Source organism: Numida meleagris, chromosome 17 (assembly GCF_002078875.1).
Source record: "Numida meleagris isolate 19003 breed g44 Domestic line chromosome 17, NumMel1.0, whole genome shotgun sequence".
NCBI lineage: Eukaryota > Metazoa > Chordata > Aves > Galliformes > Numididae > Numida > Numida meleagris.
This window is the reverse complement of record NC_034425.1, coordinates 4,699,218-4,726,634: the sequence shown is the minus strand read 5'-3', so window position 1 is coordinate 4,726,634 and position 27,417 is coordinate 4,699,218. Positions and strand designations below refer to the sequence as shown.

Genomic DNA, 27,417 nt, shown 5'->3' with positions numbered 1-27,417 from the left:
CGATAAGGCGGCCCCTCCCGGGGCGGGGTGTTCGGGGCGGCCCCGCGTCCGGTGCGGGCGGAACCGGGGTTCGGCCGACGTGCGGGCCGGGCCGGCTCTGATGCCGCCCCTCAGAACCCCCCTCCCCCCCCCCGGGCAGCTCGGGCACCGAGCGCCGTGCGGACCGGGCGCTGCCGCCTGGGAGAGGCCTCGGCGCTTTTCCGGGGCTCAGCCCGGGTCGTTCCCGGCAGCAGGGAGCGCCTCTGGCCGCGTTGTTTCGCGGTCTCGACGGGAGCCGGGGGGAGGTCGTGCAGGTGGCAGTCCCCCCCCCCTCCCCCGTGTGTCTGTAGAGAGCAAATCCCGGCGGCAGAGCGGCTGGCGGCACAGCGGTGTGCCCGGCACGGCCCGGCCCGGCCCGGCTCCTCCCGGCATCACGGCAGCGGGCGCGGGGCGGCTGTCCCCGCGGTGCCAGCGGGAACCGGCCCTCCCGGAGCTGTCCCGGCGCTGTGTCCCGGGCTGGGCTCGGCCCTGGGGTAATCCCGCAGCACCGACGGATTATCGCTGGCGCTGCCCTGGAGGATTAAGTGATTTCTCTAAGCGGGGCTGATGCGGGCTCTGCAAAGCGGCTTGTGCTGGGGGCCCGCTGCCGGGGCAGCGCTGGGGGCGGGCTGGGGGTTCTTTTCTAGCCCTGCTCTCTGGGCAGGTCCCGGCAGGTGCCTCAGTATGGGCTCAGTGGGGCGCTTTGGAGGTGGCACAGCTCTGCAGCAGGCACCGGGGTCTGTGGGGCCACTGAGGGTGAAGCTCTGTGCCTAGCTCTGATGTGGGGCTGGGGTGAGCTCTGGGTGAACAGGAGCCAGGTAGTGAGGGACTGGAGACAGCCCGGGCTCAGGGAGTGGGGGATGGGGATACTGGGGCTCCAGAGCATCCATTACTATGAGAAAGGCCATTAGCCAAGGTAGTCAGAGCAGAGCGTGACGAGCTGCGCTGCTGACACGCAGGATTTGCATCGGAGCCCAAGCAGGGCCCCGCATCCCTGAGCTGTTGTTTCAGCCTGCCTGTGGCTCTGGGTGCCCAGCGCCGTGCCCACTGCCCGCAGCTGGAGCTGGAGTGTGGCAGCAGTGGGGCCTTGCTCCAGGGCTGCTCTTGGGCAGACAGAGCCCAGGACCTCACCAGCCACAGCTGGTGCAGCTGGTTATTGCACTTCATTCCAGGTGCCCATGGCTGCCCTCCCTGTACAGGTCTTCCTCTGGCCCAGCCCCACATCCCTGCAGCTCCTCGTGCCTTTCACCTCTGTAGTGAGGAGGCGGCAGCAGCTGCTTTGCTTCCCAGGGAAGGGGAAGTGATGCAGCTCGGTCATGGGGGCAGTGAGCGCCTGGCAGCAGCCGTTCCCATCTCCTTCCCACCCATCCACAGCCGTACCCAGCACGTGGGTAACTCGTGCCCAGTGCTGCATCCCCCCCAAGGCCCAGTGCCCATTCCTATAGCCCTTCCCCATCTGGGTGCTGCCTGCCCGCCTTGGGGTTCTCCCAGCACGTTGCGGTGCTGCCCGGTACAGGTGAGCAGAGCTCAGGCTCCCAGCAGCCAGTACCCAGCTGTCCCAGGTGCTGTCTGCAGGATGCGGCCTCATGCCCTGACAGGCTCTGGAGTTTGTTACTCACGGACGTGCCCCACGCTGGGGAATCACTCCTGCTTGGAGGGAGGGAAGGAGCTGTCTGTCCGGTTTGGGCTTGCTCGGTGCCTGTGGGGCTGGCGGGTTGGGGGCCGGGTGCGGTGGGGCCGAGTGCTGCCCCCAGCCCTGATGGGGGCTGATAGCTTGGGCAGAGACCCAGCTCCTGCTGTGGGAGCATTCTGGCTGCCAGGGCCTGGGGAATCAGCTCCAGTACAGCCACGGCGTGCCTGCTCTGCGCCCCAGGGTGCCCGAGCCAGTTGGGGCTGTACTGGGGAACAGCGTTCCCCTGTGCCCCACTACTGGGGGCTGTGGCAGCACCCCGCTCCCCATGCCTGCTCCAGCCCGTTGTGTCTCTTTATGCACCTTCCTTTTATGCAGGGGAGGTTGCTACGCAACCAGCGGCTCTTGATGCTTAAAGCTCTAATACGGAGGGATAAAACCGCTCTAAAAATACCCCTCTGTCAGCCGCCCAGGGGCCGGGGCTGGTGGGGGGCAGGCAGCCTGAGGCCAGGGGTGCTGCTGGGAACTTCCCAACTCTGCGTCCTCCAAGTGGCTTTGAGCCGCCGGCCGGTGCCCAGGCACACCAGCAGCTGCTGTGCCGGCACGGAGCGGGATTGGCTGGGGCCGGCGCGTGGGCTCCTGCTGCTGGAGCCTCCCGCTGCCAGAGCCGCCTTCCCCTGCTCCAGCAGGAGCGGGGACACCCGGGGCAGCCCCGGCTGCAGGGAGCTGCTGCTGCTGCGCGGTGCCCGCCTGGCCTCTGCCTGCCCCAGGGGAGCCGGCGCTGCGCAGCATGGGGACGGTCAGCGAGCTCTGCGCCTCCAGCTTCCAGGCCTTCCTCTGCCCCTCCGTGGCTGCCGCAGCAGGTAGGTGCTTCGTGCCCTCTGCTCACCGCAGCATCCCCATCCCCCTGGCAGACAAGGTGCCCGTATCTCTGGCTCCATATGGCTCGTGCTGACGGCGGCACAGAGAGTCCCAGTCGTCTTGCTGCCTCCTTCCCTTATGCACTGCCAGGCTCAGGCCCCCGCAAGCTCTGGGCTCTGAGTGCTCTGGTGGTCTTGTACCACGTTGCTGGAACGGGGTGCTGGGGAGCCTGTGGCGGCACGGTGGGTGCATGTGGCACACTGAGACCTGTCCAGCAGCCCCTCACCCTCCTGCCCTAGCACTGTCGTGGGTGATGCCCTCACTGCTGCCCTGCTCAGAGCAGGAGCGAGCATGCGTGGCTGCGAGCATGGCTCCAGCCTACATTCACCAGACAAAACCTGGCCAGGGCAGCTCAGCGCCTGCTGTGTCGCAGCTGCCACTGTGGGCTGGCAGTGCTTGTGAGCTGCTACTGTCTCTCTGCGGGCTTCTGCTCCTGAGCTGGGACTTGGGGAGGGAGAGTAAGTGAGGAGCATGTGGGGTACACTCCTGGCACCCGTGCAGGACGTGGGGCTGCAGGAAGGCAAAGCTCAGTGAGGGTGGACGTGGCTCCATTGTGTGCCCCAGAGGTGCTCCAGCCCGGTGGCCAGGCTGGGCTCTGTGCTCAGGGGGTGCAGGAGGCTGGAACTGGTGGGCTGGGTTCCCTGCTGGGGATAAGGGTGCGGAAGGTGAGGGTTTGGGGCAGGGCTGCTCCAAGGGGCTGAGAACCCTGGCCAGCTCTCAGCTCTGGGGCAGGGGCGGGGGGTTCTATCTTGGAGCCGCCCGTCCCTGAGCCCTGCTCCTGACGCACCTCGGCTGTCTGTGGGGAAGAACAGGGCTGACGCAACCCAGGATGTGCACACAGCGCAGTGAAAACAGGATGTGGTGCACTGGGGCGGGGGCAGGAAGTTTCTTGGGGCCTCTCAGCCCCCCCAGCAGTAGGGTGCAGCAGGAGCGCCGCAGTGGAGCCCCCAGGCAACGCCCCGAGGTCAGGAGCCCGTGCTCTGGGCTGGGGCTGGGGTCCCCATGTGGTGTGTTCGGCTCTGTCCACGGATGGGGCTCGGGCTGGAGCTGTGCAGCAGGAGGGCTGTAGCCCTGCAGCGTAGCGTTCAGCTGAAAGGCCAACGTGAGCCTTTTTTTTTTAGGCCCTTCTTCCCTGGGCTTTCCTGGGAGATCCCTGCAGCCAGCGTTCTGGGTGCTGATTTTCCATCGTACGCCGTGGAGCAGGATTTAGCTGAGTCAATGTGGCAGAGCTCTTGCGGTCTCTCCAGGCAGCTGCAGCGGGATAGGGCCGTGCTGGGGGCTCTGCTGCTGCAGGCACAGCCCCATTGCGGGGGACGAGAGCAGGCAGTGGTCCTTACAGCCCACGCAGGTCCTGAACCCACAGCTGGGGGTTACGGCTGGGCGGCGCCAGACCTTCAGGGCAGGGTAGGGGCCCTGGCTGGGGTGGGAGAGGGGTCCCTGGTGTCACCGCTCTGAGCTCAGGACGTGCTGAGCTGCATGCATCCTGGCAGCCCCCGAGGAAGGAAGGGCCGGGCCGGGCCGGCTCCAGTGCCTGCAAGGATGAGTGGGTGGCAGCGACCCTGGGGGCCGAGTAGGGGGCACGGGGCTCTGGCTGCACAGGAACCGGGCGTTGCTGGTGCCAGCTCCCAGCCAGGCTGCAATGACGCCTGGCACAGCCCCGAGCTCATTGGCCCAGCGCTGCCCTGACTCACCCGGGAAGCACTGGGAGGGGGCAGGTGTCGGCGCCCCGAAGGGCAGCACCTCTGTGGCACTGTGCGGACGCAGCCAGCGGGACACGGCCCAGCAGGATGGTCCTCGGGATGCAGGGCAGTGGTGAGCAGCCAGCAGCCTGCCTGGGGCAGCGGGTGGGAAGGAGGCACATGAGGCTGAGTGCGATGCAGAGGGGCTTTGTGTCTGTTCAGGGCACCGTGTGAGCAGGGTATGAGCTCCTGCTCCTTGCATCCGGGACAGAGCCTTCCCATGCCCCTCGCTGTGCAGGGGGTGAGGCAGCAGCTCCCCTGCATTGCTCTGCAGAGGTTGGGGGGTGGCACGCAGCATCGGTGTCCTCCGATTCATGCTGAAAAACATTGCACCCAGCACAGCAGCCTGGGATGACAGCCTGGCACAGTTTCTGGACCTCGGTGCTCTGCTCCAGCCCCCACTTGCAGCCCCGTGCAGGGTGAGGCTCAGGGGCTGCTGCAGCTCAGCTTGGCGCCACGGAAGGGTTAACGCCTGCGTCCTTCGCCGAGAAAAGCTCTGCGTCTGGGGTTTCTCTTCCTCCTGCTGCTGCTGACACGGCTGGGCCATGTCACGAGTGCTCTCCCAGCACAGCAGCAGGCAGGCGGGGAGGGGGGGCCTGGGCTTTGTGGCTGCCACGAGTCCCTCCGAGCCCCCTGCCCACACTGCCAGGGGGTGGGCAGAGGCAGCGTTCCCCCGGGGCTTTCTGCGCCCACCGTGTGTCAGCACTGCTCTGTCGCTGCTGCAGCCTCCCACCCACCCACCCACCCTCTGCGGGCCTGGGGGGGCTGCGGTCTGGCACTGAATTTCGCCTCCCACGCGGCCCCACAGTGCAGCTCCCAGCGAGCAGCATCCTGCCGGGTGCTGGACACAACCGGACCAGAGAGGCCGTGCTCCAGTGGGACTGACTCGGTTCCGGTGCTGGGGAGGGCTCGGGCAGCCCACGGAGCAGTGCCTCCGGCGTTCTGAGCATTGATCGTTCAGGACCTGGTGCTGTAACTCGGGCGTCTGAGGCTGGAAATATCAGGAAGTGTTCCGTCGAGTCCAGAGGGATCGTGTCGCAAGCCGAGGCTGCTGCTGACCTTTGCAGAGGGGATTTCTCTAAAGGAGGAACCTCGGCAGAGAATGCGAGCGGAGGGAGGAAAGTGCTGAGCTGGGACATTCGGTTCATGTGAGCGCAGCCACTCTAGAGGCACCACGATCCCCAGCAAGGAGGGGGGAACGGCACTGGGGACGGCGCTGAAGAGAGCGGACGGTGCCGGGGTGTGAGAGGGGAGGACGGGAGGGTCCTGGCTGTTGAGCCCCTGAGGAGTGCTGGGCTGAGCTGGGCCTGGGGCAGTGCAGGGTGGAGCGGAGGGGGCAGCGGGGACCTGGGAACTGTGGTGGCACCTGGGGACAGGTAGGGGAAGGAGGGTGTGGGGTGCTTCGTGGCGAGAGCTCTGTGGGCACCGACCTCGGGGTCTTGGTCATGGCTTTATTGTAGGATGTGAGCTGGAAGGCGATGGGAGGGCAGGGGGTAGAGGGGAGGTTGCGGGGGTCACCTTGGGAACAGGAGCAGCGGGCGCCACGTAACTGCGGAGCGGGAGGTCACGCGCTGGAGAGCAGCAGCAACGTCACCCGTGAGCTGCAGCACGAGGAAGCGTGCGGCTGAGCCCCGGCTGCTGCAGGCGTAGCGGGGCAGCCAGGTGCCAGTGTCACCCCGTGCAGTGACGCGTGTTGGGGTGCACTGGCTCTCGCCCCCATTCACGAGGGTGCATTGAGCACAGAGGAGGCACCAAGGGCGGCCGGGAGCCAGCTCTCTCCTGGGGTCACCCGCTGTAACTGAGCATCGCTCGGGTGGCTCTGGATCCCCATGGGGGCTGTAGGGCCGGGATCAGCCAGGGTGGGCTGGAGGTGCCGAGCCAGGAGGTGCCAGCGGTGCCACTCAATGAGCAGGGCATCCTCCAGGCCGTGCGGTGCCATGGCCGCGGTGAGCACAGGGGCTAGGAGCTGCGGTGGCACCAGGGGCTTTGCCAGAGCTCACTGCCTCGGCCTGAATCAGCAGGAATCCGTGGGGCCAGGCTCCCCCCACAGCCGCTGCCCAGCTGGGGGAGCACGGTGGCCTTCGCATTCCTTGCGTGCCGCTGGGGGCACTTGGCCGTGTGCAGGGCTGGGGCACTGCTCACCAGCTCCTCCGGCAGCGCCACGTGCCAGCCACTGGCAGGAGCCTGGCGTGAGGGTGATTCCCTGTGCTGTCCTTGTCCCCTCACAGTGCCCAGTGACCTGACCCCGGAGGAGTGCCAGGAGCTGGAGAACATCCGCCGCCGCAAGCAGGAGCTGCTGGCTGACATTCAGGTACGGTGCTCAGGGCTGCTGTGTGCACGTGCACATCCCCATTCCTGGATGTCCCAGATGAGGCCTCTTGCTTGGGCCCAACCCCATCCAGGGACCCTCATCTCACTTCTGGCAGGAGGGGTGGAAGGAGAAGAGGCTATTTTGGCCAGGGCTCCCACACGGCTGTAGTGCCCATGCAGGAGCTGTGGTCTGTCTCTGTGCTCCTGTCCCCTTTCCTTGCCAGCTCCTGATCCTTGCAGCCTGCAAAGACTTTTGTGGAATTTCTGGGGCAGAAAATTGGAGCTGCTAGGAATGCGGGGCAGGGAGAGCTGGGCCCAGGGGGCCAGCAGCTGCTGCAGGACCCTGTGATCTGCTGTCCCGACCCTGGCAGGGACAGCCCTGCAGGGCAGAACTCCAGATTGCACTCAAGCCTGTGGCCCAGGCATTGACATCTCCTGTGCCACCCACCCTGGCACAGGCAGGGACTGTGCTTCTGGGCCAGGGCACTGCCCTGGCGAGTGGCTGTGAGGTCAGCGCTCATCTGGGACACTCATCCGTCATGTCCCTGATTAAGGCAGCAGAGGCTAATTACTGCCATATGCTGGGCATGATCTGAAGGGATTAGGGGTAATTTTGTTAACCTCTGAATCTCTTCCTTCCTGCGTGCACAGAGCGTGGCGGTGCTGCAGGGGGATTAGCAGCAGGGTGCAATTGGTTCCCCTCTGCCCAGTGCCCTGGGAGCTGCTTCACCCCCGGGACAGCACTCAGGGAGAGATGTGGGGGCCTGGAGCCTCTGGGGGGAGTAGCTCTAGGGCTGGCACCATCCACACCTCAGTCTGTGGGGTGCCCTGCATGCTCCTGGGGGTGGGAGGGATGGAGGCAGGCGACCCCTGGCTCAGTGTGTGCTCTCTCCACTCAGCGGCTGAAAGATGAGATCGCAGAAGTGACGAATGAGATCGAGAACCTGGGCTCCACGGAGGAGAGGTGAGCGCCGTGCTGTGCTGCTGGCCTGGAACCCGTGGGAGCTTGCGGGCGGCGCGGCCCTGTCCCCTGGGTGCTGCTGCAGGTGGCTTTCCCAGACACCCCTAATTCCTCAGTGCAGTCACAGGATCCCAGGCTGAATTGTTCCTCCAGAAGACTGTTTTTCCAAGCCTCATCCCCTGTCTGGCTGCAGAGACTGTCAGACTTTGTTATTCTGGGCTGGCGCAGGCAGTGCCAGCATAGGATTAGGGGGTCCTGGTGGGAGCTGACTCATAGTGTCATTTCCAATTGCCTTCACATTGTCCCCAGAGCCCCACTGCAATGCCAGGCTGCACCCCCCCCACCCCCAAGGCAGAGGGAGGCTGCTGGGATTGTCTGCGCGGTGCAACCCCAGGACAGCTCCATACTCAGGGCCCAGCAGCATCAGAGTGGAGCAGGAGGGGAGCTGAGTGCCAGGCGCAGCGTTCGCCCTGTGCAGGTTGTGCCCGGTTTGGTGCTGGGGAGCCTGGCCTGGGTTGAGGAGCTGTGCTCCTGGTCGCACACACATGGGGCAAGAGTCTGGGAGGAGGAAACCAGGGCTCCAGAACTTCTCTGAGCAATTCTCTAGCACAGGTTGTGGGTGCCCCATCCCTGGGGGTGCCCAAGGCCAGGCTGCGTGGGGCCCTGGGCAGCCTGGTCTGGTGGGGGGCAACCAGCCCACAGCCTGGGTTGGAACTGGGTGATTTTTGATGTTCTTTCCAACTCAAATCATTCTGTGATTCTCTTTTTGATGCTCAGAGCTGTTTTATGTCCTGCAGGAAAAACATGCAGAGGAACAAGCAGGTGGCCATGGGCAGGAAGAAGTTCAACATGGATCCCAAGAAGGTACTGGGGGCTGGCACCAGGCTCTGGAGGGGGTGCTGCACACTCTGAGCAGAGCAGAGGCAGGAGCAGGGAATGAGTCAGAAGCACGACCCGGAGCAACGCCTCTTGCTCTGCTCCAGGGTATCCAGTTCCTGATCGAGAACGACTTGCTGAAGAACACGTGTGAGGATATCGCTCAGTTCCTCTACAAGGGAGAGGGCCTCAACAAGACAGCCATCGGGGACTACCTGGGCGAGAGGTACACGGGGCCTGGGGCAGCTCCGTCCCCGTGCAGGAGGAGATGGTGCAGCCCTTGCAGGGTGCTGCTGGGCTGGGCTGGCTCCAGGGCCCCCAGCAGGACATGGGGCTCTGGGCCTGCATGTGGCTCACGCCAGCCCCTTGCTGGGTGCCATCGTCCGTGGCTGGGCTCTTGGAGGGGCTGCTGTGTGCAAACCAGGCTGTAGGCTGGCCCGTAGCCATGAGTTCCCTACTCTGAGTGGAGCAGAGCGGGGCAGGGGGCCGCGCGCCAGTCACAGGACCGGCTGCTCACACACACCTCGTGCTCTGGCTTTGCTCCTGCAGGGACGAGTTCAACATCCAAGTCCTGCACGCCTTCGTGGAGCTGCACGAGTTCACGGACCTCAACCTTGTCCAGGCACTGCGGTGAGCTGGGGGCTGAGCGGGGCCGGGCTGTGAGCCGTGTACCCTGCAGGGCCCTGAGCACGGCCGGGGGGTGCGTGGAGCCCCAAAGCAGCGCGGTGCCTGCTGTCTGCAGGCAGTTCCTGTGGAGCTTTCGGCTGCCAGGAGAGGCACAGAAGATCGATCGGATGATGGAGGCCTTCGCACAGCGGTACTGCCAGTGCAACCCCGGCGTCTTCCAGTCCACAGGTGAGCACACTCCGGCCCTGTGCCCGGCTCCACGCCCTGTCTTGCGCCTGACTGTCCCCTCTGTCCCCACAGACACCTGCTACGTGCTCTCCTTTGCTATCATCATGCTGAACACCAGCCTGCACAACCCCAACGTCAAGGACAAACCCACAGCAGAGCGCTTCATTGCCATGAACCGTGGCATCAACGATGGGGGGGACCTGCCCGAGGAGCTGCTGCGGGTAAGGGACGGGATGCAGGGCTTTAGGGCTGGGACACAGCGAGCTCACGGAGGTGACACCATGTGTTGCTGTACCAGAATCTCTATGAGAGCATCAAGAATGAACCCTTCAAAATCCCGGAGGATGATGGCAATGACCTCACCCACACTTTCTTCAACCCCGACCGGGAGGGCTGGCTGCTGAAGCTGGGTGAGTGCTGGCAACTGGATGGGTGCAGCCCAGGCAGGGGGTGCTCTGCCCCAGGGACTGGGCTGAGCCATGGGTGCGATGCCCGCGGACTGGCTGCGCCTGGCTCCATGGAGCACAGCCCTGCCTAAGGACGAGGGGCTGCAGCCATGAGCACGGCCCTCAGGGACAATGTCCCTACCTCCCTCCCTCCATGGGCCTCGTGCTGAGCGGCAGGAGCAGAGCCGCCGCTGGAGAAGCCCTGTGCTGCAGCCACGTGGGCTCCCGGAGGGATTCTGCCTCAAGGCTGTGGTGCCGAGCTGGTGCTGGGCTCCGGAGCGCAGAGCTGGGGGGCTCTGCACGGCACTGGGGCACAGCAGGGTCCCATCGGAGCCCCAGGGAGCGAACGGCGAGCTGCCCCCGGGCTGCGCGTCCCCCTCCATGCCGCAGAGCGGTCCCCGCCTCCACCTTCCCACGGCATTATCACCTCCGCATCCCGGCTCCACATGCAGGCAGCGTGCATGGCATCCCCGCTGCACAGCCCGACGCTCGCAGACACGAGCCTGCCCCACGCCCTGGCTCCTGCAGCTTCTCATCTCGGCACCTCCTGGGGAACTCTGCCCGGGTTGAGCGAGGAAGGGGGGGGTGCTGGCAGGAGCAGGGCCTTTCCCTGGGCTCTTGCTGAGACTGGGGCTCTGTCCTTTCACCTGGGGGAGTTTTTGCTCTATTGCCACCCCCTCGAGACGGGATCAGGACCTTATCCCTCCCTGTGCAGTGACCAGCGCAGAGCCCTGCCTGGGTGCAGGACAAGGTGCCAGCTGCTCCCCAGCTGTGGGGCGGGGGCATGAGGGACCATGAAGAACCCTAGGCCCCTTCCTCTTCTGTCCCCATCGTGCCCAGCACTCTGCTGGTGGAAGGATCCCATAGCATGGGGTTCGGGGCTGCTCAGGGCCAGGGACACCAACAGTGCAGCAGAGCCCATGAGCCCCAGCCCCACTGAGCCCCCTTGGGGCCGTGGGCAAGAGGGGGGGTGGGCACAGCCACAGAGCCAGGGCACGTTGTCCCCGTGGCGGTGCCGCTGGCCCGTCCCCTCAAAGCTCCCCATCTGCAGCCCTGTCCCGCTGACACACATGGCTCTGTGCGGGGCGAGGGGGGTTCTTCGGGGTTTCCTCTTTTTATTTCTGGTTTTTTTTTTTTTTCCTTTTTTTTTTAATTTTCTTTTCTCCCTCATTTGTATGTTTCCATGATTTTGGCTCTTCCTTTCCTTGCCCCCAACTCCAGGAGGTACGTACCCCTATCCCCTGCTCTGCTCATGCCTCTGAGGCTTTGTTTCCTTTTCGTTTTTAATTGCTGGCGATTAGTCTCATTGCTGCTGCTGCTAACCACCGCACTGCCCGGGGGACCTTGCCTGCAGGGGACAGCCCCGCACCCGCAGCCACCAGGGCAGGGACGCGGCTGCCGGTCCCTCCGATGCCGAACGCTCCCCGAGGCCTCCCGGTCCCCTCTGCTGCCCTTGGTCCCATCCTGGGGACAAATGGGGCTGTGGCCACTGCTCGCCCGGGTGCCGGTGTGCCCTCAGACCCATCCACAACGGGTCGTTGCCTGCAGTACCATGAGGGATGGGGCTGGGGTTGTGGTGGTTCGGGGCATCCAGGAAGGGCCCAGCCTGCGTGCCTGGAGCTGGCTGGGCGCAGGGAGCGGGTGGGAGCCTGTGTGCGGAGCCCTGTGCCATGCTGGAGCTCGTGGCTGCCCCAGTGCTGGGCACAGGCGCTGCCCTGGCTCAGCCTGTGGGAGCACGGAGCCCAGCTGGGCAGCGCTGCCCGTCGCTCTGGCCAGCCCCAGGGCTGCGCTGGCTCTCGGTGCCACAAGGTTCCTCCTCCTGAGCCCTGGCACGTTGTCACCCGGTGAGGCTGTAGCCTGCAGGAGGGCTTGGGGGGAGCTGGAGTTCTGTGGGGTGGGGGCTGGAGGGCATCAAGCCTCGGGCTGTGGGGTGGGCTTGGCTCAAGGTGAGCAGGAGGGGAGGGGGCTTTGCTAAGAAATGCCAGCCCCGGCCTGGCTGTGGGGCAGGGAATGGGGTGTGGAGCCTTTCCTGGGGGCGGGCACTGGCTGTGGTTGGGTTAACGGGTGGGCAGTAGGGTGGCATGGGGGACGTGAGGCGGGGATCTCCCTGCAGAGCCGGGACAAGGGAAGAGGAGATGAGCACGTTCCCCTCGCGCACACATTGCTTCCTTGTGCCCACCCTGGGCAGCACGGCCTGGGCGCCCATAGCGCAGCGCTGAGCAGAGCAGCTGGTGCCTGGAGCGCGCGGGGGGGGGAGCGGCTGCGGGGGCAGAGCCCGGCCCAGCACCGCAGCGCTCCGTGAGCCTGGGGGAGCGCTCTGCCTTCGCAGTGGTGGGTGCAGAACTCCCTCCAGCCAAAGTTCCGCATGCTGCAGCGCTGAGCTCTGCCTTGCCTCGGCGCTGTGCTGTGCTGCAGGGCCGGCTCCGGACCGCGGCCCCCCCCGAGCTGCAGCCCCCTCTGCCCGCACCTCGGGTGAATTCAGCGCGTTTCGGTGCACACGGGCGCAGCAGCGCTCCCGTCCCTGCCCTCCCGCCGCCCTCTGCCTCCATCCTCATCCGTCTGCTTTCCGCTCATGCTCGCGCGCTGCCGGCGTGGTGTGTGCTGCCTGCTGCTCTGCGCCCGGCGCTGTGGGCTGCCTGCCTCTGCTTGCGCGCCCGGTGCTTGTCTGTGTGCGTCCGCGTGGGCTGCAGCGCTGCCGTGCCGTGCCGTGCCGTGCCGCAGCACCGGGGCTGCCCCAACCGCCTCTCTCTGCTCCCAGGAGGCAGGGTGAAGACGTGGAAGCGGCGCTGGTTCATCCTGACCGACAACTGCCTTTACTACTTTGAATACACGACGGTCAGTGACCTGAGCGAGGGCTGGGGCAGAGCAGCGGGTGTGGGCTGGGGACCCCCGGGGGTGGTGCTGGTGTGCCCACACTGTGCCCACATCCCTAGGGGTGTGGGATGCAGACCTCGGGCTGGGTAGTGCCGGCTGCCTCCGCACAGGGAGTGTTGGATGGGGGTGCTGGGAGCACCTGGCCTTTCCTATGGGGCACTGGGGACGGGTTGGAGGTGTCTGTAATGAAAACCTCTGCTTGGCCCCATCAGGATAAAGAGCCGCGTGGCATCATCCCCCTGGAGAACCTGAGCATCCGTGAGGTGGAGGATTCCAAGAAGCCTGTGAGTGCCGGGCAGGATCCTGCGAGGCTGGAGGGGCACCTGGGGAGTGGGGGGAACAGGGGAGAGCCGGAGGGCCCTGCGGTGGTGGCAGGGTGGTGGCAGGGCACAGTTGTGGGGCGAGGGTCACAGCATGTCCCCATCCTGCTGTGCCGGGGGTGTCAGGAACACCTGCAGCCCCACTGCTCCGCATCATCCCCCCCCCGGCCTGGGGTGCCCCACTGCCCTCAGGCCGGGGCTGTGCCTGAAGGGGCTCCTCCCCGCAGAACTGCTTCGAGCTCTACATCCCCGACAACAAGGACCAGGTGATCAAGGCCTGCAAGACGGAGGCGGACGGGCGGGTGGTGGAGGGCAACCACACCGTGTACCGCATCTCAGCCCCCACGCCCGAGGAGAAGGAGGAGTGGATCAAGTGCATCAAGTGAGTGCTCTGGGGGCACGGCGCTGCGTGCGGGGCTGTCCCTGCACTCGGCATGGGGGGCAGAGCATCTTGGGGGCCATGTGGGGGGAAAGGGCTCCGCATGGGGCGCAGAGGGGGGGCCCTGCCCGGTGGGACAGCTGCTGGCTGACACTCGCCCTGCTCCCCCACCAGGGCAGCCATCAGCCGGGACCCCTTCTACGAGATGCTGGCCGCCAGGAAGAAGAAGGTGTCCTCCACCAAGAGGCACTAGCAGCCCGGCGAGGCCGCCGTGCCCCCGGCAGCACCAAACCTCCCGTCCCCAGGGCTGCGGGGCTGGGGCTCAGCACGGCCCCGGTGCCAGGACCCAGCTTCAGCTTCGCAGTTTCTTTACCGTGGGGGGAGGGAGGGAGCAAGGGCATCTCAGTGCCAGCACCGCCTCACTTCCAGACAGCACCGGGCTGCAGCTGGGACTCCCCTGCACACAGTCCTGGGGTTGGCTGCGGGATGGGAAGTGCCACCTGCGCACATCGCCCTCCCCTCCCACCTCGGCAGCCCAGGGCTCATCCGGCATCCCCCCACCGAGCTCCAGCTTCCAGCCCTGGGCAGCAGTGAGCTGCAGCCAGCAAGGAGGGAGAAGAGCCTGGCCGGGGGGAACCCGGGGACCCCATGTTGGGGATGTGCTTCTGGGTCCCCCAGCACTCATGTCCTGAAGCACTTGAGGTGTCCCATCCTGGAGGAGAAAGCTGGCGGGTGCAGGGTGCTGGAAGCACTGGGCAGCCCCGGGGCAGCGGCAGCACTCCTGGCCCTCGTTGTAGCGGGCTTGGGGTGCCCTCCCCAGCCATGGGGTGCTGGAGCTGAGTGAGGCCGCAGTCCCTGCCACGTCCTGCGGCCATGAGCCCCTCGGTGCCGGGTGGGGACGGCTGTTGTGAGCCCCTGTCCCCAGGCAGGACTGCACCACGGATGGCTGCCATCAGGATGCGGCCCCCCCAGCACCGTGGCCGTTTCCCCTTCCCCAGCCGCACGCACAGGGCTGGAGAGGCGCCTGGATCAGTATTAGTCTATTTATCAGAGGTGTAAATATTCCTGTATAGTTTTCTCCTTTTAGATTATTTTGTATGTTGGGGTTCTGTGCAGAGGCCTCTCTTGGAGGGCGTGGTGTGGCAGGATTTTTTATTCTTTTTTTTTTTTTTTTTTTTTTTTTTTTTTTTTTTTTTTTGCCACGGCCTTGTAAACTAGCGCTGAGGATCTGCAGCCAATAAACACCGAACTGCGCTCACTCGTGTCGTCCCGTGCTTTGTGCGCGGGTCTGGGCCGTGCACAGCTCTCAGCCCCGGTGCTGTGACCGGGCGCCCGCTCCTCCCAGCCCTGAGGTTTTTGGGGGGGGCAGGGGGCTGCGGCGGGGCAGGACGGCTCCTGCTGCTGTGGGGTGGGGGTCGCGTCCTCGTGCCTCCCCCCCAGGGGCAGCGGGGCCGTGGTGGGCAGCGGGGCGGGGCGGGGCGGGGGCAGCCCCTGGTCCCCTGCGCAGCTCACGGGCATCGCGTCCAGCTGGGGTCGGGGAGCAACCAGCTCCTCCCGACGGGAGCCAGGGGGATGCTGGGGCAGCCCCGCAGCTGTGAGGCGTTTGGGCTGCAGCTGACGTCGGTTTGGAACTGGTGCCGGCGTCGGTTGGGGGCTGCAGCCGTTGTCAGTTGGAGCCGGTGCCGGTGGGGCTGTGGAAGGCGGCTGCAGGCTGTCGGAGACCTGTGGGTGCGGCAGGGAGGGAGCAATAGGGGCAGGAGGGATGGGGCGGGGGTGGGTATCAGCCGGGAGGAGGAGATGGGGCAGGCTGGGAGCGCTGGGAGCCGGGGGGTGATGGGTTGGGAAGGGGTGGGGCCGGCAGCTCCCTGGAGGGATGCGGCGATAGGGGGCTGAGGGCAGGCGGGGGGAGATGGGGGGGCCGGGCGGCCCCACTGAGCGGGGCTGCGCACCCTGCAGGCGCTGAGGCTCCGAGCCCGGTGCCGCCGGGATGTCGGTCCCGGACGAGCTATTCCGCTTCCTGGAGAGCTTCGTCATGCAGCTGCTGCAGCTCCGGCCGGACAAGTGGAACAAGTTCGAGGGCAGCGACGAGGCCAGGGCCACGCTGGACGAGTTCTTCAGGCAGCCGGACATGCTGGAGCTGGTGCTGGCACTGAACCCTGCCGGGCAGCTCCAGGCGTCCACCTGCTTCCCCCCTGCCCTCAAGGCCAAGGGCACCTACTTCGTGAAGAGGAAGAAGGAGAATGTCACGCGGGAGAACTGCGGGGCCGCGCTGCTGGTGGGGGACATCAGCCCCTCGCCGGTGGAGCAGCTGATCGTTGTGGTGGAGGAGGTGGGTGGCCCCGGGCTCCCCGCAGCCAGAATTGAAGGTGGACGTGGAAGCAGCTGGGGGACATCAATGGGAAAATCCCTGCGCTCACCCCGGGGCTCCCCACCAGGACACAGAGCCGGTGCCAGACACGACCGGGGGGGGGGGGCTCACCCGGGTCCCCGTGTTGTTTAAAAACTGTAATTCCCCATTCCTGGGAATTGTCCAAGGGGATTTGTGTCGAGTGTTGCTGCTCAGAAGGCGCTGGAAGGCAACGACTCAGACCCCAGGAGCTGTGGGATCCCTCTTCCCAAACGACAATGCCCTTCGTTAGCGCACTGACCCCCACCCCATGCACTCATTGCCACAAACCACACCAACCCAAATGCGGGGCGGGAGGGGACGCAGGAAGCGCTGCTCCCAGGGCCGGGTTTAGAGGAATCCCTCCGAGCCCAGGTGAGGCCGTGCCCGCTCTGAGCAGTGCTGGGAGGGACGGGGGGAGCCGCTGCGCCCGACCACGGCCGTGTCCCGCAGGTCGTGTGCTCCCTGCTGCTGAGCGAGGAGCAGCTGGCGGGCTGTCCCGGCGTGGTGGCGGAGGACATCGCGCGCCGTGCCCACAGGCTGAGGAACGACATGTTCGTGATGGGCGGCAAGATCCAGGGGAAACCGCTGCTGCCGCTGCCCGAGCACCTGGGCGGCCACGACGGGACCCACGCGGTGCTGGAGCGGTGGGTGCCGGGGAGGAGCCGGGAGCTGCTGCGGGAGGTGGTGAGAGCGGGGATGGCGGCTCCTTCCTGGCCATGTGCTGCCCGCACTGCCCTGCACTCCGTTGAGATGGATGGCAGGAATCTGGCAGCACGGTGCTGGGAGCAGCTGCCCCGCAGCAGCGCAGCGGGCAGGGCTGGGGGTGCCTGGGGGGCTCCCCAAGGCGGTGCAGGGCTGTAACCCAGCTGCCCTCCAGCCTGGCGGAGCCTGTGGACAGTTCCACGCTGCACTCCATCGAGACGGTCGTCATCGACTGGTCCCACCAGATCAGGGAAATCCTGGGCAAGGACTCGGCACAGCCGCTGCTGGAGGGGCTGCACCCTCTGCCCAGGGCAGAGTTTGAGTTCTGGCACACCAGGACCCTCCACCTGCAGTGCATCAACGAGCAGGTATGGCCGTGTCGGGGGTGGCCGGGCCGTGTCCCCGACCCGAACCCACCTATGCCCCCCCCCTTTGCAGCTGCTCTCGCCACGGGTGACGGCCCTGGCTGAGATCCTGGAGAAGGCCGACAGCTGCTACTGGCCGGCGCTGCGGGCCATGTTCCGGGACGTCAGCGCGGGTGAGGCTCTGAGTGACGAGCGGGCTCCAATATTTACCCCTGCACGAGGCATCCCAGATGCCCACACCATCTCTCACCTGTGCCAGGCTTGCAGGAGGCCAACAACATCAGCCTCTACCTGCAGCCGCTGCAGATCCTGCTGGAAGAGATGGAGCAGGCGGAGTACTCCCAGGTGGGTTACAGGCAGAGGAACAACCCTGCGCTGCCTCGCTCCATAGGCATCTCTGGTGCCCAGCTCTGGCGCAGCGCTGCTGCGTGCCTGCGTGCCCACACTGATGGAGCTGTGCTCCTGCAGCTGCAGCCCTACATTGACAGAGTGCTGTACACCGTCTGCCTCACCTGGGTGCACTCTGAGCACTACAACACGCCGTCCCGCATCGTCGTCATCCTGCAGGAGATCTGCAACCTCCTCATTGAGATGGTAGGCGGGGGTGGCACGGGGAGCAGAGCCCCGCACCAGGTACTGCAGGGAACCACCGGCTGCTCCCGGGGCTCCCCCTGCCCACAGCAGCTTTTGTCCATCCCAGACCCGAAACTTCCTGAGCCCCGAGGAAGTGATGAAGGGGCTGCAAGGAGAGCTCGACGAGACCTTGGAGAACATCAAGCTGAGCATTTCCACCGTCGAGAAGCTCTTCCAGTCCTACAACCACTGCTGCTCTGACCTGCTGCCCTCCTTGTTCGCGGCACGTGTGGGGATGGTGTGGGTCCGCCTGCCCCCGCCCCACTGCGCTGACAGCCCCATCCCTCCCCAGGAGAAGGAGCCGCAGCTCTGGGAGTTCCCCCGCTCCCTCGTCTTCAGGAGGATGGACGTCTTTCTGCACCGGCTGAGGACCATCGAGGTAGGGACGCAGTGCTGCGGGCACAGAGGTGGGCACGGGGACACAAAATGCAGCACTGCTTCTGCTCGGCAGGAGCTGTATGAGACGGCCATGGAGCTCCTGAAGCTGGAGAAAGCAGAGCTGGGCGGGGTGAGGGGGAACATCCTGGGCCACCAGATGCTGCAGATCTACGAGGAGGTCGCCGAGCTCACCAAGGAATTCGCTGACTGCAAATACGATCCCTTGGATCCCGAGGATGAGGTGAGTGGGTGCTGGGATGGAAAGTTTGCATTTGCTGAATGAGAATCACCTCTCGCTGGGAGGCTGCATGTAAAATCGTCACCACGGCCACCTGTGTGCTGGCGCTGGGGACAACCACGGGCTCTGGGGCCGAGCGGATCCTCCTGGAGCTGCACCCGCTCTGAGCACCGCGTTGTCATTGGCAGCAATTGAACCAGGATTTTACAGAGTTCCAGAGCGAGATCCAGGACCTGGACAGGCGGATGGCCACCATCCTGTGCCAGGGCTTTGACGACTGCAGCAGCCTGGGGGCGGCCGTGAAGGTGCGCGGTGCCCACGGGGAAACCCCCGGGTGGGGGCAAAGGGAGGTGGGCGCTGGGGGCTGCTGGCACTCAGACCCACAGCGGTGCTGTGGGCACAGGGTGAGCACGTTCCTCACCCTGCAGCTGGTGCACATGTTCTCCTCGCTGCTGGAGCGCCCGCTGCTCCGCGCCGCCGTGTCCCCGCACTGCTTGGCGCTGCTGGCCACGTTCAGTGCTGAGCTGGACGAGGTGAAGGGGCTGTTCGACGCACAGACACGTGCTGGTGCTGCCGTCCCTGTGCATGCCAACATGCCGCCGGTGGCCGGGAAGCTGCAGTGGGCTCTGGAGCTGCAGCAGAGGCTGCAGGGGACGCACCAGGAGCTCTTCGCCATCAACCACCCGTACGTGAGGCTCAGCCCCAGCACCGCGGGGAAGTGGGGCAGGATGTGTCCCAGCTATGGCAGCCGTCTCTGCCGTGCCTCTGACAGTGTGATGACCAGCCCCGAAGCCACGCTGGTGTCCGAGAAGTATGAGGAAATGATGGAGCTTCTGCAGGGCTACTGCGAGCGGGTGTACGCGGCGTGGGCGAGCGGGGCCGACCAGGACTGCCTCTTCCACCTGGAGCAGCCCCTGATCCACAGGGACCCCGAGTCTTCCCTCATCAGCGTGAACTTCAGCAGGAAGGTGATGCAGGCAGTGATGCACTTGGATGCAGACTGGCCTTACGTACCATGAAACATTTTGCATTCTCCTAACAAGCACTGTCCCCACCATGGTGCATTCTTGCAGCTCAGCGCTGTCCTGCGGGAGGTGAAGTACCTGGGCTTCCAGAAGCAGAAGGACATCCCGGGCGGTGCTGAGAGCCTCTTTGGACAGAAGGAGACCTTGCAGAAGTTTGTGGACAACCTGGACCTCATGACGGGCTGGTACAACAAGGTGAGTGGTTGGTGTTGGTGCTGATGTTGTGCCCCAAGTGCTGCCCTGCTGAGTGCCAGGCAGGTTCTGGGGAGCCCCTGGGGAGGTGGGGGCTCCTATGGGCGGATCCAAGAGCCTGCAGTCCTCCATGCCCTGGTGACCACGGGGCCGGCCCTCCCGCAGGTGAAGCAGACAGCGCTGCCCGTGGAGCTCCCGCTGGTGGCGGCGGAGCTGGAGGCCATTGACAGCCGCCTGAGCACCGCAGAACAGACCCTGTACTGGCACCACGAAGGTACAAGTGATGCAGGCAGGGATCTGCAGACAGGAGCTGTGTGCCCCAGGGGGCCCTTCCCCCATCCCCATGCCCAAAATGCCTGGGCGGTGTCACCTGCGTTTTCCTCCCAGGTGTGATGGAATACATTCAGGAGATGAGAGAGATCTTGTATGACTTAAACACCAGAATGCAGAAAGCGAAGATAAACGCGGAAAATATCACCCAGCTCATGGAGGTAAGCGCTCTCACTGCTTGCTGTACCCGTGCAGTCCCTGGCGTGCACGCTGCAGGGATTTACCTTAGGGCACCCTGTGCTATGCAGGAGTGCTCAGCCACTCCCGTGTTCGAGAGGAAGGACAACAAGGAGGCAGCGCTGCTGGACCTGGATGGGCGGGCGAGCAATGTGCCCCGGCGCTACGCAGCCATCCGGGAGGCGAGCAGCAGGATCGAGGCCATGGTGCAGGTGTGTGCAGCCCGGGGTGCTTCCAGCAGCACCCGCTGAGCAGAGGGCACCCACCTGCAGGGAGCCAGGGTGCTTGCTGTGCATCGGTTGACGAACGCTCGGTTGGTTTCCTTTGACTTGCAGGAGAACGCAGAGCTGTTTAAGGCCGATACGTCGTCGCAGATATGGCTGGACTACGTAGAATACGTTGACAAAATAGTGTTGGATGGGCTCTTCTCACTTGTTCACAAATCCTTGAAGCTGCTGCTCACCAACATGGCCCCCAATGTAGGTCCAGGTTTGCCCTGCCGCTCCGTGCCCATGTTCACCCCCACGCACCGCTCCTCCCCCCAGGGGCTCTGTTCAGCAGTGCGGCTGTTCCGTCCCCGCCGTGGGCTCCACGGGGACACTCGGGTGCCGCTCTCTTCCAGGCAAACGTGGCCCCGCTGTTCGAGGTGTGCATGCAGCTGTGCGATGGCGCGGTGGGGTTCCGGCCCTCGCTGGACGTGACGGACGAGAACAGCTTCCTGAAGCTGCTGGAAGATCTGCTGGCCGACATCTATGGATGCACAGCGTGCATGCCCCGGCTGCTGGAAGGGAGGCTGAGCTACAAGGTGGGTTCCCGGGGGTGAGCGCAGCCCCGCGGTGCCAGGCGGTGCCCAGAGCTGTGCCATCTCCACAGGCCGAGCTGGAGGAGGAGGTGGAGCTCAGCAGGATGCGGGAGGAGGTGATGTCGCTGGCGGCCGATGCCATGGCCGAGGGCCAGGAGCACTGCGCCAGCTTCGAGCAGTACGCCGACCTGTGGCTGGAGAGCCCCGAGGAGTTCCTGCAGCACTTCCTCACCTTCCAGAGCACCCCCAGCCCCGGAGAGCCCGAGGCACCCTCACACAAAGGACCTCCATCACTACAGCTTTTCCAGGAGGAGGTACGGGGGGGATGTGGACATGGTGCCCAGGGACTGCCAGCTGCGGGCTGTGACTGGCTCCATCCATCCCGCAGATCAACGCCTGCGAGGAGCTGTGCAAGGAGGTGTCGGGCTTCGCCAGCACCGTGGTGTTTGGGGGGTGGCTGCAGAGCGATTGCCGCCCCTTCAAGCAGATGCTGCTGAGCGCCGTGCGCAGCCGGGGCCGGGCACTGAGGCAGCACCTCACCGACCACGTCACCAGCAGGTAACGGGGGACAGCATTGCCGGGGGGGCACAGCACCCTGAGCCCCTCTGAGCCCCCACCTGCCCCTAGCCTGCAGGAGCTGGAGGCCTTCATCAAGGAAGCCACTGCTGGCTTGAGCAAGCCGGTGGGAGAGGGAGACTACAATGGGCTGGTGGAGGTGATGGGGCACCTGATGAGGGTGAAGGACCGGCAGGTGACCACTGACAAGATGTTTGAGCCTCTGAAAGAAACCATCGCACTGCTCAGCACATATGGGGAGGAGATGCCCGAGGCGGTGTACCAGCAGCTCCAGGTGCGTGGTTCGGGGCATGGGGTGAGGTGTGGGCTCAAGGGGTGTGCTGTGACGCGGTGCGTGCTGCAGGAGCTGCCCGAGCATTGGGACAACACCAAGAAGCTCTCGTTCCACGTGAAGCAGAACGTGGCACCTCTGCAAGCAAACGAGGTCAACATCATCCGCAAGAAATGCCAGCAGTTCGAGGTGCGGCGCTGGGGGGAACGGGGACAAACTGGTGGCCCTGGAGCATCCCTGTGCCCCCCGGCCGCTGACCCCTCTGCGCCCTGCAGGTCCGGCAGCACGCCTTGAGGGAGAAGTTCAGGGAAAAAGCCCCTTTGTCCTACACTGACCCGGAGCCCTACAGATCCCTCAACAAGGTAGGGAGGGCGATGCACGGCTCAGCAATTCCTGTCAGGAGAGCCACAGGGCAGCGCTGTCCCCTGGGCAGGACGCACATCCCCAAGGCAGGACACAAGTTTTCGGGCTGAGCCCTTTTCCTTCTCTTCTCCAGCAACAGAAGAGCATCGCTGCCATGGAGAGCGACTTGGCTGCGCTGTCCAAGTCAGCCGGGCTGTTTGAAGTGGCCGTCCCAGAGTACAAGCAGCTCAAAGCATGCCACAGGGAAGTGCGTCTGCTGAAGCAGCTCTGGGACATGATCGTGCTGGTACGCGCTGTGATCTGTGGCAGCGCAGCGTGGAGGGCGCTGCCATTCTGCTCCATGCGCTGGGCTGGGTGCATGTGTCCTCTGAAAGTGTCCTCCCAAATGCAGGTCAACACGAGCATCGATGACTGGAAAACCACCAGGTGGAAGGATATCAACGTCGAGCAGATGGATATCGACTGCAAGAAATTTGCTAAAGACATTCGGAGCCTGGATAAGGAGATGAGAAGCTGGGATGCATTCGTAGGGCTGGACAACAGCATGAAGAACATGATGACGTCCCTGCGCGCCGTGAACGAGCTGCAGAACCCGGCCATCAGGGAGCGGCACTGGCACGAGCTCATGCAGGCGACCAAGGTGCGCCCCGAGCCAAGGAGGGGGAGGCTGCTCCGGGGGGGCTGTGCCCAACGATGCCGGTTCTGCCACAGGTGAACTTCACCATGTCCCAGGACACAACCCTGGCGGATCTGCTGCAGCTGAACCTGCACAAGTTCGAGGATGAGGTTCGTGGCATCGTGGACAAAGCTGTGAAGGAGTCGGGGATGGAGAAGGTACAGTAATCCCTGCTGGGTTTGCACCCACTTTGTGGAGAGCCCCCCTGCTCTGACACCTGCAGCCCACAGCAGCACACGGCCCCTTGCAACTCGTGCCCATTTCTCACACTGAAGGTGCTGAGCGCCCTGGACAGCACCTGGGCCACGATGCAGTTTGAGCATGAGCGCCACGCCAGGACGGGCGTCATGCTCCTCAAGTCGGACGAAGTGCTCATCGAGACGCTGGAGGACAACCAAGTGCAGCTGCAGAACCTGATGGCCTCCAAGTACCTCGCCTTCTTCCTCCAGGAGGTGTCGGGCTGGCAGCAGAAGCTGTCGACCGCCGACTCCGTGATCAGCATCTGGTTCGAGGTGCAGAGGACGTGGAGTCACCTGGAGAGCATCTTCATCGGCTCCGAGGACATCCGCAGCCAGCTGCCGGAGGACTCCAGGCAGTTCGAGTCCATTGATAAGGACTTCAAAGTGCGAAGCCCGACCCTTCCTGGGCCCCAGAGCTCCCTGCTGCTTCAGGTATAACCGAATCCTTCTTGTCTTGCAGGAACTAATGGCTGACGCAGTAAAAACCCCCAATGTCATCGAAGCTACCAACAAACCCGGTCTCTACAAGAAACTGGAGGCGCTGCAGAAGAGGTGGGTTTGGCTCATCCTGGTGAAGCGTTGTGGAGGAAGCCCCGCGCTGTGTTCTAAGGCCGGAGGAGGAGTTCACTTTCCCCAGCAGCCAAAGTGTCATCTTATTTAACATCGTAACCTTGCAAATGGTAAAAATGAGTACACTTTTTTTTTTTTAGCTATTTTTTTCTTTTCCCTCCTTGCTTCCCACCAGGCTGGCGGTGTGTGAGAAGGCTTTGGCTGAATACCTGGAGACAAAGCGACTGGCCTTCCCCAGATTCTACTTCGTTTCCTCCGCGGACCTGCTTGACATTCTGTCTAATGGGAATGAGCCAGCCGAGGTATGGGCTGAGCATGAGCCCACAGGCACATCCCGTCTCTCTCACGTCCTGACATATTGCGGAAGTTTTAAAATCTCCAAACAGAACCGCGTCCCTGACACACAGGGGCTCGGGGATGCAGCACCCTGAGCTGCAGAATGCCTTCTGACCCCCCCGGGGCTCCTGGCCCCGCTGCCCGCAGGTGTCCCGCCACCTCTCGAAGCTGTTTGACAGCATCGCTAAGCTGAAGTTCAAGACGAGCCCGGACAAAAAGCCGCTGAAGGCAGCCCTGGGGATGTTCAGCAAAGAGGAGGAGTTCGTGCCGCTGGTTGCAGAGTGTGATCTGTCCGGGCAGGTCAGCGGGGGCTGTGGGGTCAGGGCTGCGATGAAGCCTAGAACAGAGCTGCAGCAATGGAGAATGCAAAAGCACCAAGCCGTGCAGCCCTCGGGCAGCCGCAGCATGCTCCTTCTGCTCACCCATCCCCCCAAACTCCATAAGCTGCAGTTTGCGGTGTCAGACAGGGCCATGTACTGGCGGCTTTCATGCAGCTTTTTATCACATGGGGGGAGCAGTGCTGAGCAGGGCCTCGGGTGCTACTAGCATGGTGCACAGGGCGAGCAGCTCATGCATCAGGCGTGCATTGCTGGGTGCTCCCTGCCCTGATGTCCCCTTCTTGGGGCAGCTGGGGCACAATGCAGTGGCTCTGGTCCCCGTGCAGAGCAAAGAGCGGCTGTGGCCATGTGGGGTGTGCTGTGAGCCTGCAGCAGGAGGGCAGCTCCGCGCCAGCAGCCCAACCTGCACACAGCCAGAACCAAACGGGGCTGGGAAACGCTCACGGTGCCGCACGCACAGGTGGAGGTGTGGCTGAACCGCGTGCTGGACAGCATGCGCTCCACGCTGCGGCACCTGATCCCCGAGGCCGTGGCCAGCTACGAGGACAAGCCGCGGGAGCAGTGGGTGTTCGACTACCCGGCACAGGTGGGGCTGCCGTGGGGCCGGGCCAGGCTGAGGGGCCAGCACCAGACCCACTGGTGGATATTTTGTCTGCTTAATCTGTTGCAGGTTGCTCTGACTTGCACCCAGATCTGGTGGACCACCGAAGTTGGCATTGCCTTTGCGAGGCTGGAGGAGGGCTATGAGAATGCCATTAAGGACTATAACAAGAAGCAGGTTCGTCTCCTGCCGACCCCGTCCTGCAGTCCCCGCTGCTGTCAGCGGGATGAGGCGGTGCAGACAGACAGGAAAGCACGATGTCATTTTTCCCTTACTCACCTCTTTCCTTCCTCAGATCACTCAGCTAAACGCGCTGATTTCACTGCTCATTGGAAACTTGTCTGCGGGAGACAGAATGAAGATCATGACAATCTGCACCATCGACGTGCATGCCAGAGACGTCGTGGCCAAAATGATCCTCACGAAGGTAGAAGTCACTGGATCACATTTTCACTGCTTTCTCAGCACCCCTGAGCATTACTCCCGTTATTCTTATCCTTTCTGAAGTTTTCAAAGTAGCCAAAGTGCGTGAGGAGATCAGAGGGGAAGCAAAGGGACCCGTGGCACTGCAGGGGGATGGATCCCTTGGGGAGGGAGGACCTGGTTCTGGGTCAGAGCAGCCCAAGGAACATCCCCCCCCAAGGAACATCCCAATGGTGCGGGCTGCCCCGCAGGTGGAGAGCGCACAGGCGTTTGCATGGCAGTCACAGCTGCGGCACCGCTGGGACGAGGGCAAGAAGCACTGCTACGCCAACATCTGCGACGCGCAGCTGCAGTACTCCTACGAGTACCTGGGCAACACGCCGCGGCTCGTCATCACCCCGCTGACCGACCGGTAGGGCTCGGCTCCCCACGCCCCCCCACTCAGCTCCATGCAGCCGCGCTCAGCCCCCATCGCCCCCAGGTGCTACATCACCCTGACGCAGTCCCTGCACCTCTTCATGGGGGGGGCCCCTGCCGGCCCCGCAGGCACAGGGAAAACAGAGACCACCAAGGACCTGGGCCGGGCAGTGGGCATGATGGTCTACGTCTTCAACTGCTCCGAGCAGATGGACTACAAGGTAAGGGAGGGGGGCTGCAGGGAGAGCTCTCGGGTGCACCGCTGCCCGTGCTGCAGTTCCCACAGCCGTGCCCTGAAATGGGGCTGGGACCTCGGTCTGCTCTCCCAAACCCACAAGAACTGTGGGGCCAGGCAGCAACAGCTGGGAGCTGGGGATGGCTGCATTGCTGCACGCTGCTTCCTGTGGGAGCAGCACCCAGCTCCAAACAGGAGCAGCTCCCAGCAGCGTTCTCTGTAGCTGAAGCTCAGGGCTCTCGGTGCCTCTGAAACCTCTTCTCTTTGCTTTGCTCTCCAGTCCTGTGGCAATATCTACAAGGGGCTTGCTCAGACCGGAGCCTGGGGCTGCTTTGATGAGTTCAATCGCATCGCGGTGGAGGTGTTGTCGGTGATTGCGGTGCAGGTGGGTGCCTTTCCTTGTCACTTGGAGGTGAATGGCACCGGGGTTCTCGCATGGCTGAGAGCAGCCCCACAAGCACCGCAGCGCTGACGCCTCTGCTCCCTGCCCAGGTGAAATGTATTCAGGACGCAATTCGTGCCAAGAAGAAAACATTCAATTTTCTCGGAGAGACGATATCGCTGGTGCCGTCAGTCGGGCTGTTCATCACCATGAACCCTGGCTACGCAGGACGGACAGAACTGCCCGAAAACTTAAAGGCTCTGTTCAGGTACTGGCAGGCAGATGGGTCACTGTTAACCGGCATAGCTGTGATGTGAAGTGAAGCCTTTGCTCATGCACACGAGGACACTCGTGCATGCTGGGTGGCCCGGCTGTAAGAGACCTTCATGCCCCTGGAGCACCCAGCTCAGAGCTGTGGGGCTGCTCAGCTGTAGGAGGGTGCTCAGGGCACCTGGCTGTGTAATGGGGACTGGCAGGAAGCTGCATGAGGTTGCCGCCTGTTTCTCATCCTGACAGCAGCCGTGCATGATCCGAATCAAAAACCAGGGTGCAAATCTTGATGGCTCGTGGCTGTGTGTGCACCCTGCTAACCCACTCTGCTCCCCCAGACCCTGTGCCATGGTGGTCCCAGACTTCGAGCTCATCTGCGAAATCATGCTCGTTGCAGAAGGTTTTATTGATGCCAAGCTTCTAGCAAGAAAGTTCATTACTTTGTACACGCTCTGCAAGGAGCTGCTGTCTAAACAGGTAATGGGACAATATCCATGGTTCTTTAAGGGAAAGAGTTAACCTGAATTTCAGCCCTGACAGTTTGAAATCCCTCAGCCGGCAATGTGCTGGCTTGCAAAGTCCAGATCTGTGGCTGGACAAATCCCACTTCAACACTCATATGGCGTATTTCTGCCTTCTGGAAGAAATCAAGAAGTCCCAAAATAGAATAGAATACAGCTGGCTAAGATGCGAGCAGGCAGATGTTACGCATCTCAGCAGAAGTGATTTACAAGCCAGCAGAAATGTGCTTCCCAGGAAGCGTGGCAGACAGCCATCCACCCCTGGGCCCCAGGACAGGTCTGCAGGGCGCTGCGTGGACGGCCGAGTGTTGGGCGGAGGAGAGGGTATCCCTCTGTGGTTTTGTTTCAAGCAGCTCTCTCACCAAAATGACATCTGTTGCCCACTCGGCAGGACCACTACGACTGGGGTCTGCGGGCTATCAAGTCTGTGCTGGTGGTAGCAGGCTCCTTGAAGAGGGGGGACCCCAACCGCGCTGAGGACCAGGTTCTCATGAGAGCCTTACGGGACTTCAACATCCCAAAGATCGTGACAGACGACCTGCCCGTGTTCATGGGGCTGATTGGGGACCTGTTCCCTGCTCTGGACGTCCCCAGGAAGAGGGATTTGAACTTTGAGAAGGTGACAGGGCGTGCTGGGGG

The 27,417-nt window shown here is 63.9% G+C and overlaps 2 protein-coding genes across 8 annotated transcripts in view; both read left to right on the top strand.

Moving 5' to 3' along the window:
- CYTH1 (cytohesin 1) overlaps positions 1-14,593 on the top strand; it is a 14,963-nt gene extending 370 nt beyond the window's left edge. The window contains exons 1-13 of one of the 7 annotated variants that reach the window (XM_021414447.1): positions 2,142-2,511; positions 6,537-6,619; positions 7,518-7,582; positions 8,377-8,443; positions 8,563-8,681; positions 9,005-9,085; positions 9,198-9,310; positions 9,383-9,531; positions 9,609-9,721; positions 12,513-12,591; positions 12,843-12,914; positions 13,178-13,332; positions 13,504-14,591. In XM_021414447.1, coding sequence (XP_021270122.1) covers positions 2,439-2,511; positions 6,537-6,619; positions 7,518-7,582; positions 8,377-8,443; positions 8,563-8,681; positions 9,005-9,085; positions 9,198-9,310; positions 9,383-9,531; positions 9,609-9,721; positions 12,513-12,591; positions 12,843-12,914; positions 13,178-13,332; positions 13,504-13,582 — 1,248 coding nt within the window. In that variant the 5' untranslated portion in view covers positions 2,142-2,438 and the 3' untranslated portion in view covers positions 13,583-14,591. Of the gene's footprint in view, positions 1-2,141; positions 2,512-3,581; positions 4,382-5,066; positions 5,685-6,273; positions 6,620-7,517; positions 7,583-8,376; positions 8,444-8,562; positions 8,682-9,004; positions 9,086-9,197; positions 9,311-9,382; positions 9,532-9,608; positions 9,722-12,512; positions 12,592-12,842; positions 12,915-13,177; positions 13,333-13,503 lie in introns of those variants that run through there. The other 6 variants (XM_021414448.1, XM_021414452.1, XM_021414451.1 and 3 more) reach the window with 6 other exon arrangements.
- Positions 14,768-27,417, top strand: part of DNAH17 (dynein axonemal heavy chain 17) — a 28,244-nt gene continuing 15,594 nt past the window's right edge. Inside the window, exons 1-40 of the mRNA XM_021415256.1 lie at positions 14,768-15,057; positions 15,286-15,658; positions 16,169-16,362; positions 16,596-16,788; positions 16,859-16,958; positions 17,045-17,130; positions 17,254-17,379; positions 17,486-17,641; positions 17,711-17,797; positions 17,870-18,037; positions 18,223-18,339; positions 18,463-18,719; positions 18,807-19,002; positions 19,108-19,254; positions 19,417-19,525; positions 19,639-19,742; positions 19,830-19,970; positions 20,094-20,237; positions 20,381-20,563; positions 20,632-20,874; positions 20,949-21,118; positions 21,188-21,410; positions 21,480-21,596; positions 21,683-21,769; positions 21,904-22,056; positions 22,162-22,410; positions 22,482-22,604; positions 22,722-23,069; positions 23,146-23,237; positions 23,431-23,557; positions 23,739-23,891; positions 24,390-24,515; positions 24,600-24,707; positions 24,826-24,957; positions 25,205-25,365; positions 25,435-25,591; positions 25,886-25,990; positions 26,098-26,255; positions 26,596-26,734; positions 27,170-27,409. Of these exons, the coding sequence (XP_021270931.1) occupies positions 15,317-15,658; positions 16,169-16,362; positions 16,596-16,788; positions 16,859-16,958; positions 17,045-17,130; positions 17,254-17,379; positions 17,486-17,641; positions 17,711-17,797; positions 17,870-18,037; positions 18,223-18,339; positions 18,463-18,719; positions 18,807-19,002; positions 19,108-19,254; positions 19,417-19,525; positions 19,639-19,742; positions 19,830-19,970; positions 20,094-20,237; positions 20,381-20,563; positions 20,632-20,874; positions 20,949-21,118; positions 21,188-21,410; positions 21,480-21,596; positions 21,683-21,769; positions 21,904-22,056; positions 22,162-22,410; positions 22,482-22,604; positions 22,722-23,069; positions 23,146-23,237; positions 23,431-23,557; positions 23,739-23,891; positions 24,390-24,515; positions 24,600-24,707; positions 24,826-24,957; positions 25,205-25,365; positions 25,435-25,591; positions 25,886-25,990; positions 26,098-26,255; positions 26,596-26,734; positions 27,170-27,409 (6,261 nt within the window). The 5' untranslated portion in view covers positions 14,768-15,057; positions 15,286-15,316. The remainder of the gene's footprint in view (positions 15,058-15,285; positions 15,659-16,168; positions 16,363-16,595; positions 16,789-16,858; positions 16,959-17,044; positions 17,131-17,253; positions 17,380-17,485; positions 17,642-17,710; positions 17,798-17,869; positions 18,038-18,222; positions 18,340-18,462; positions 18,720-18,806; positions 19,003-19,107; positions 19,255-19,416; positions 19,526-19,638; positions 19,743-19,829; positions 19,971-20,093; positions 20,238-20,380; positions 20,564-20,631; positions 20,875-20,948; positions 21,119-21,187; positions 21,411-21,479; positions 21,597-21,682; positions 21,770-21,903; positions 22,057-22,161; positions 22,411-22,481; positions 22,605-22,721; positions 23,070-23,145; positions 23,238-23,430; positions 23,558-23,738; positions 23,892-24,389; positions 24,516-24,599; positions 24,708-24,825; positions 24,958-25,204; positions 25,366-25,434; positions 25,592-25,885; positions 25,991-26,097; positions 26,256-26,595; positions 26,735-27,169; positions 27,410-27,417) is intronic.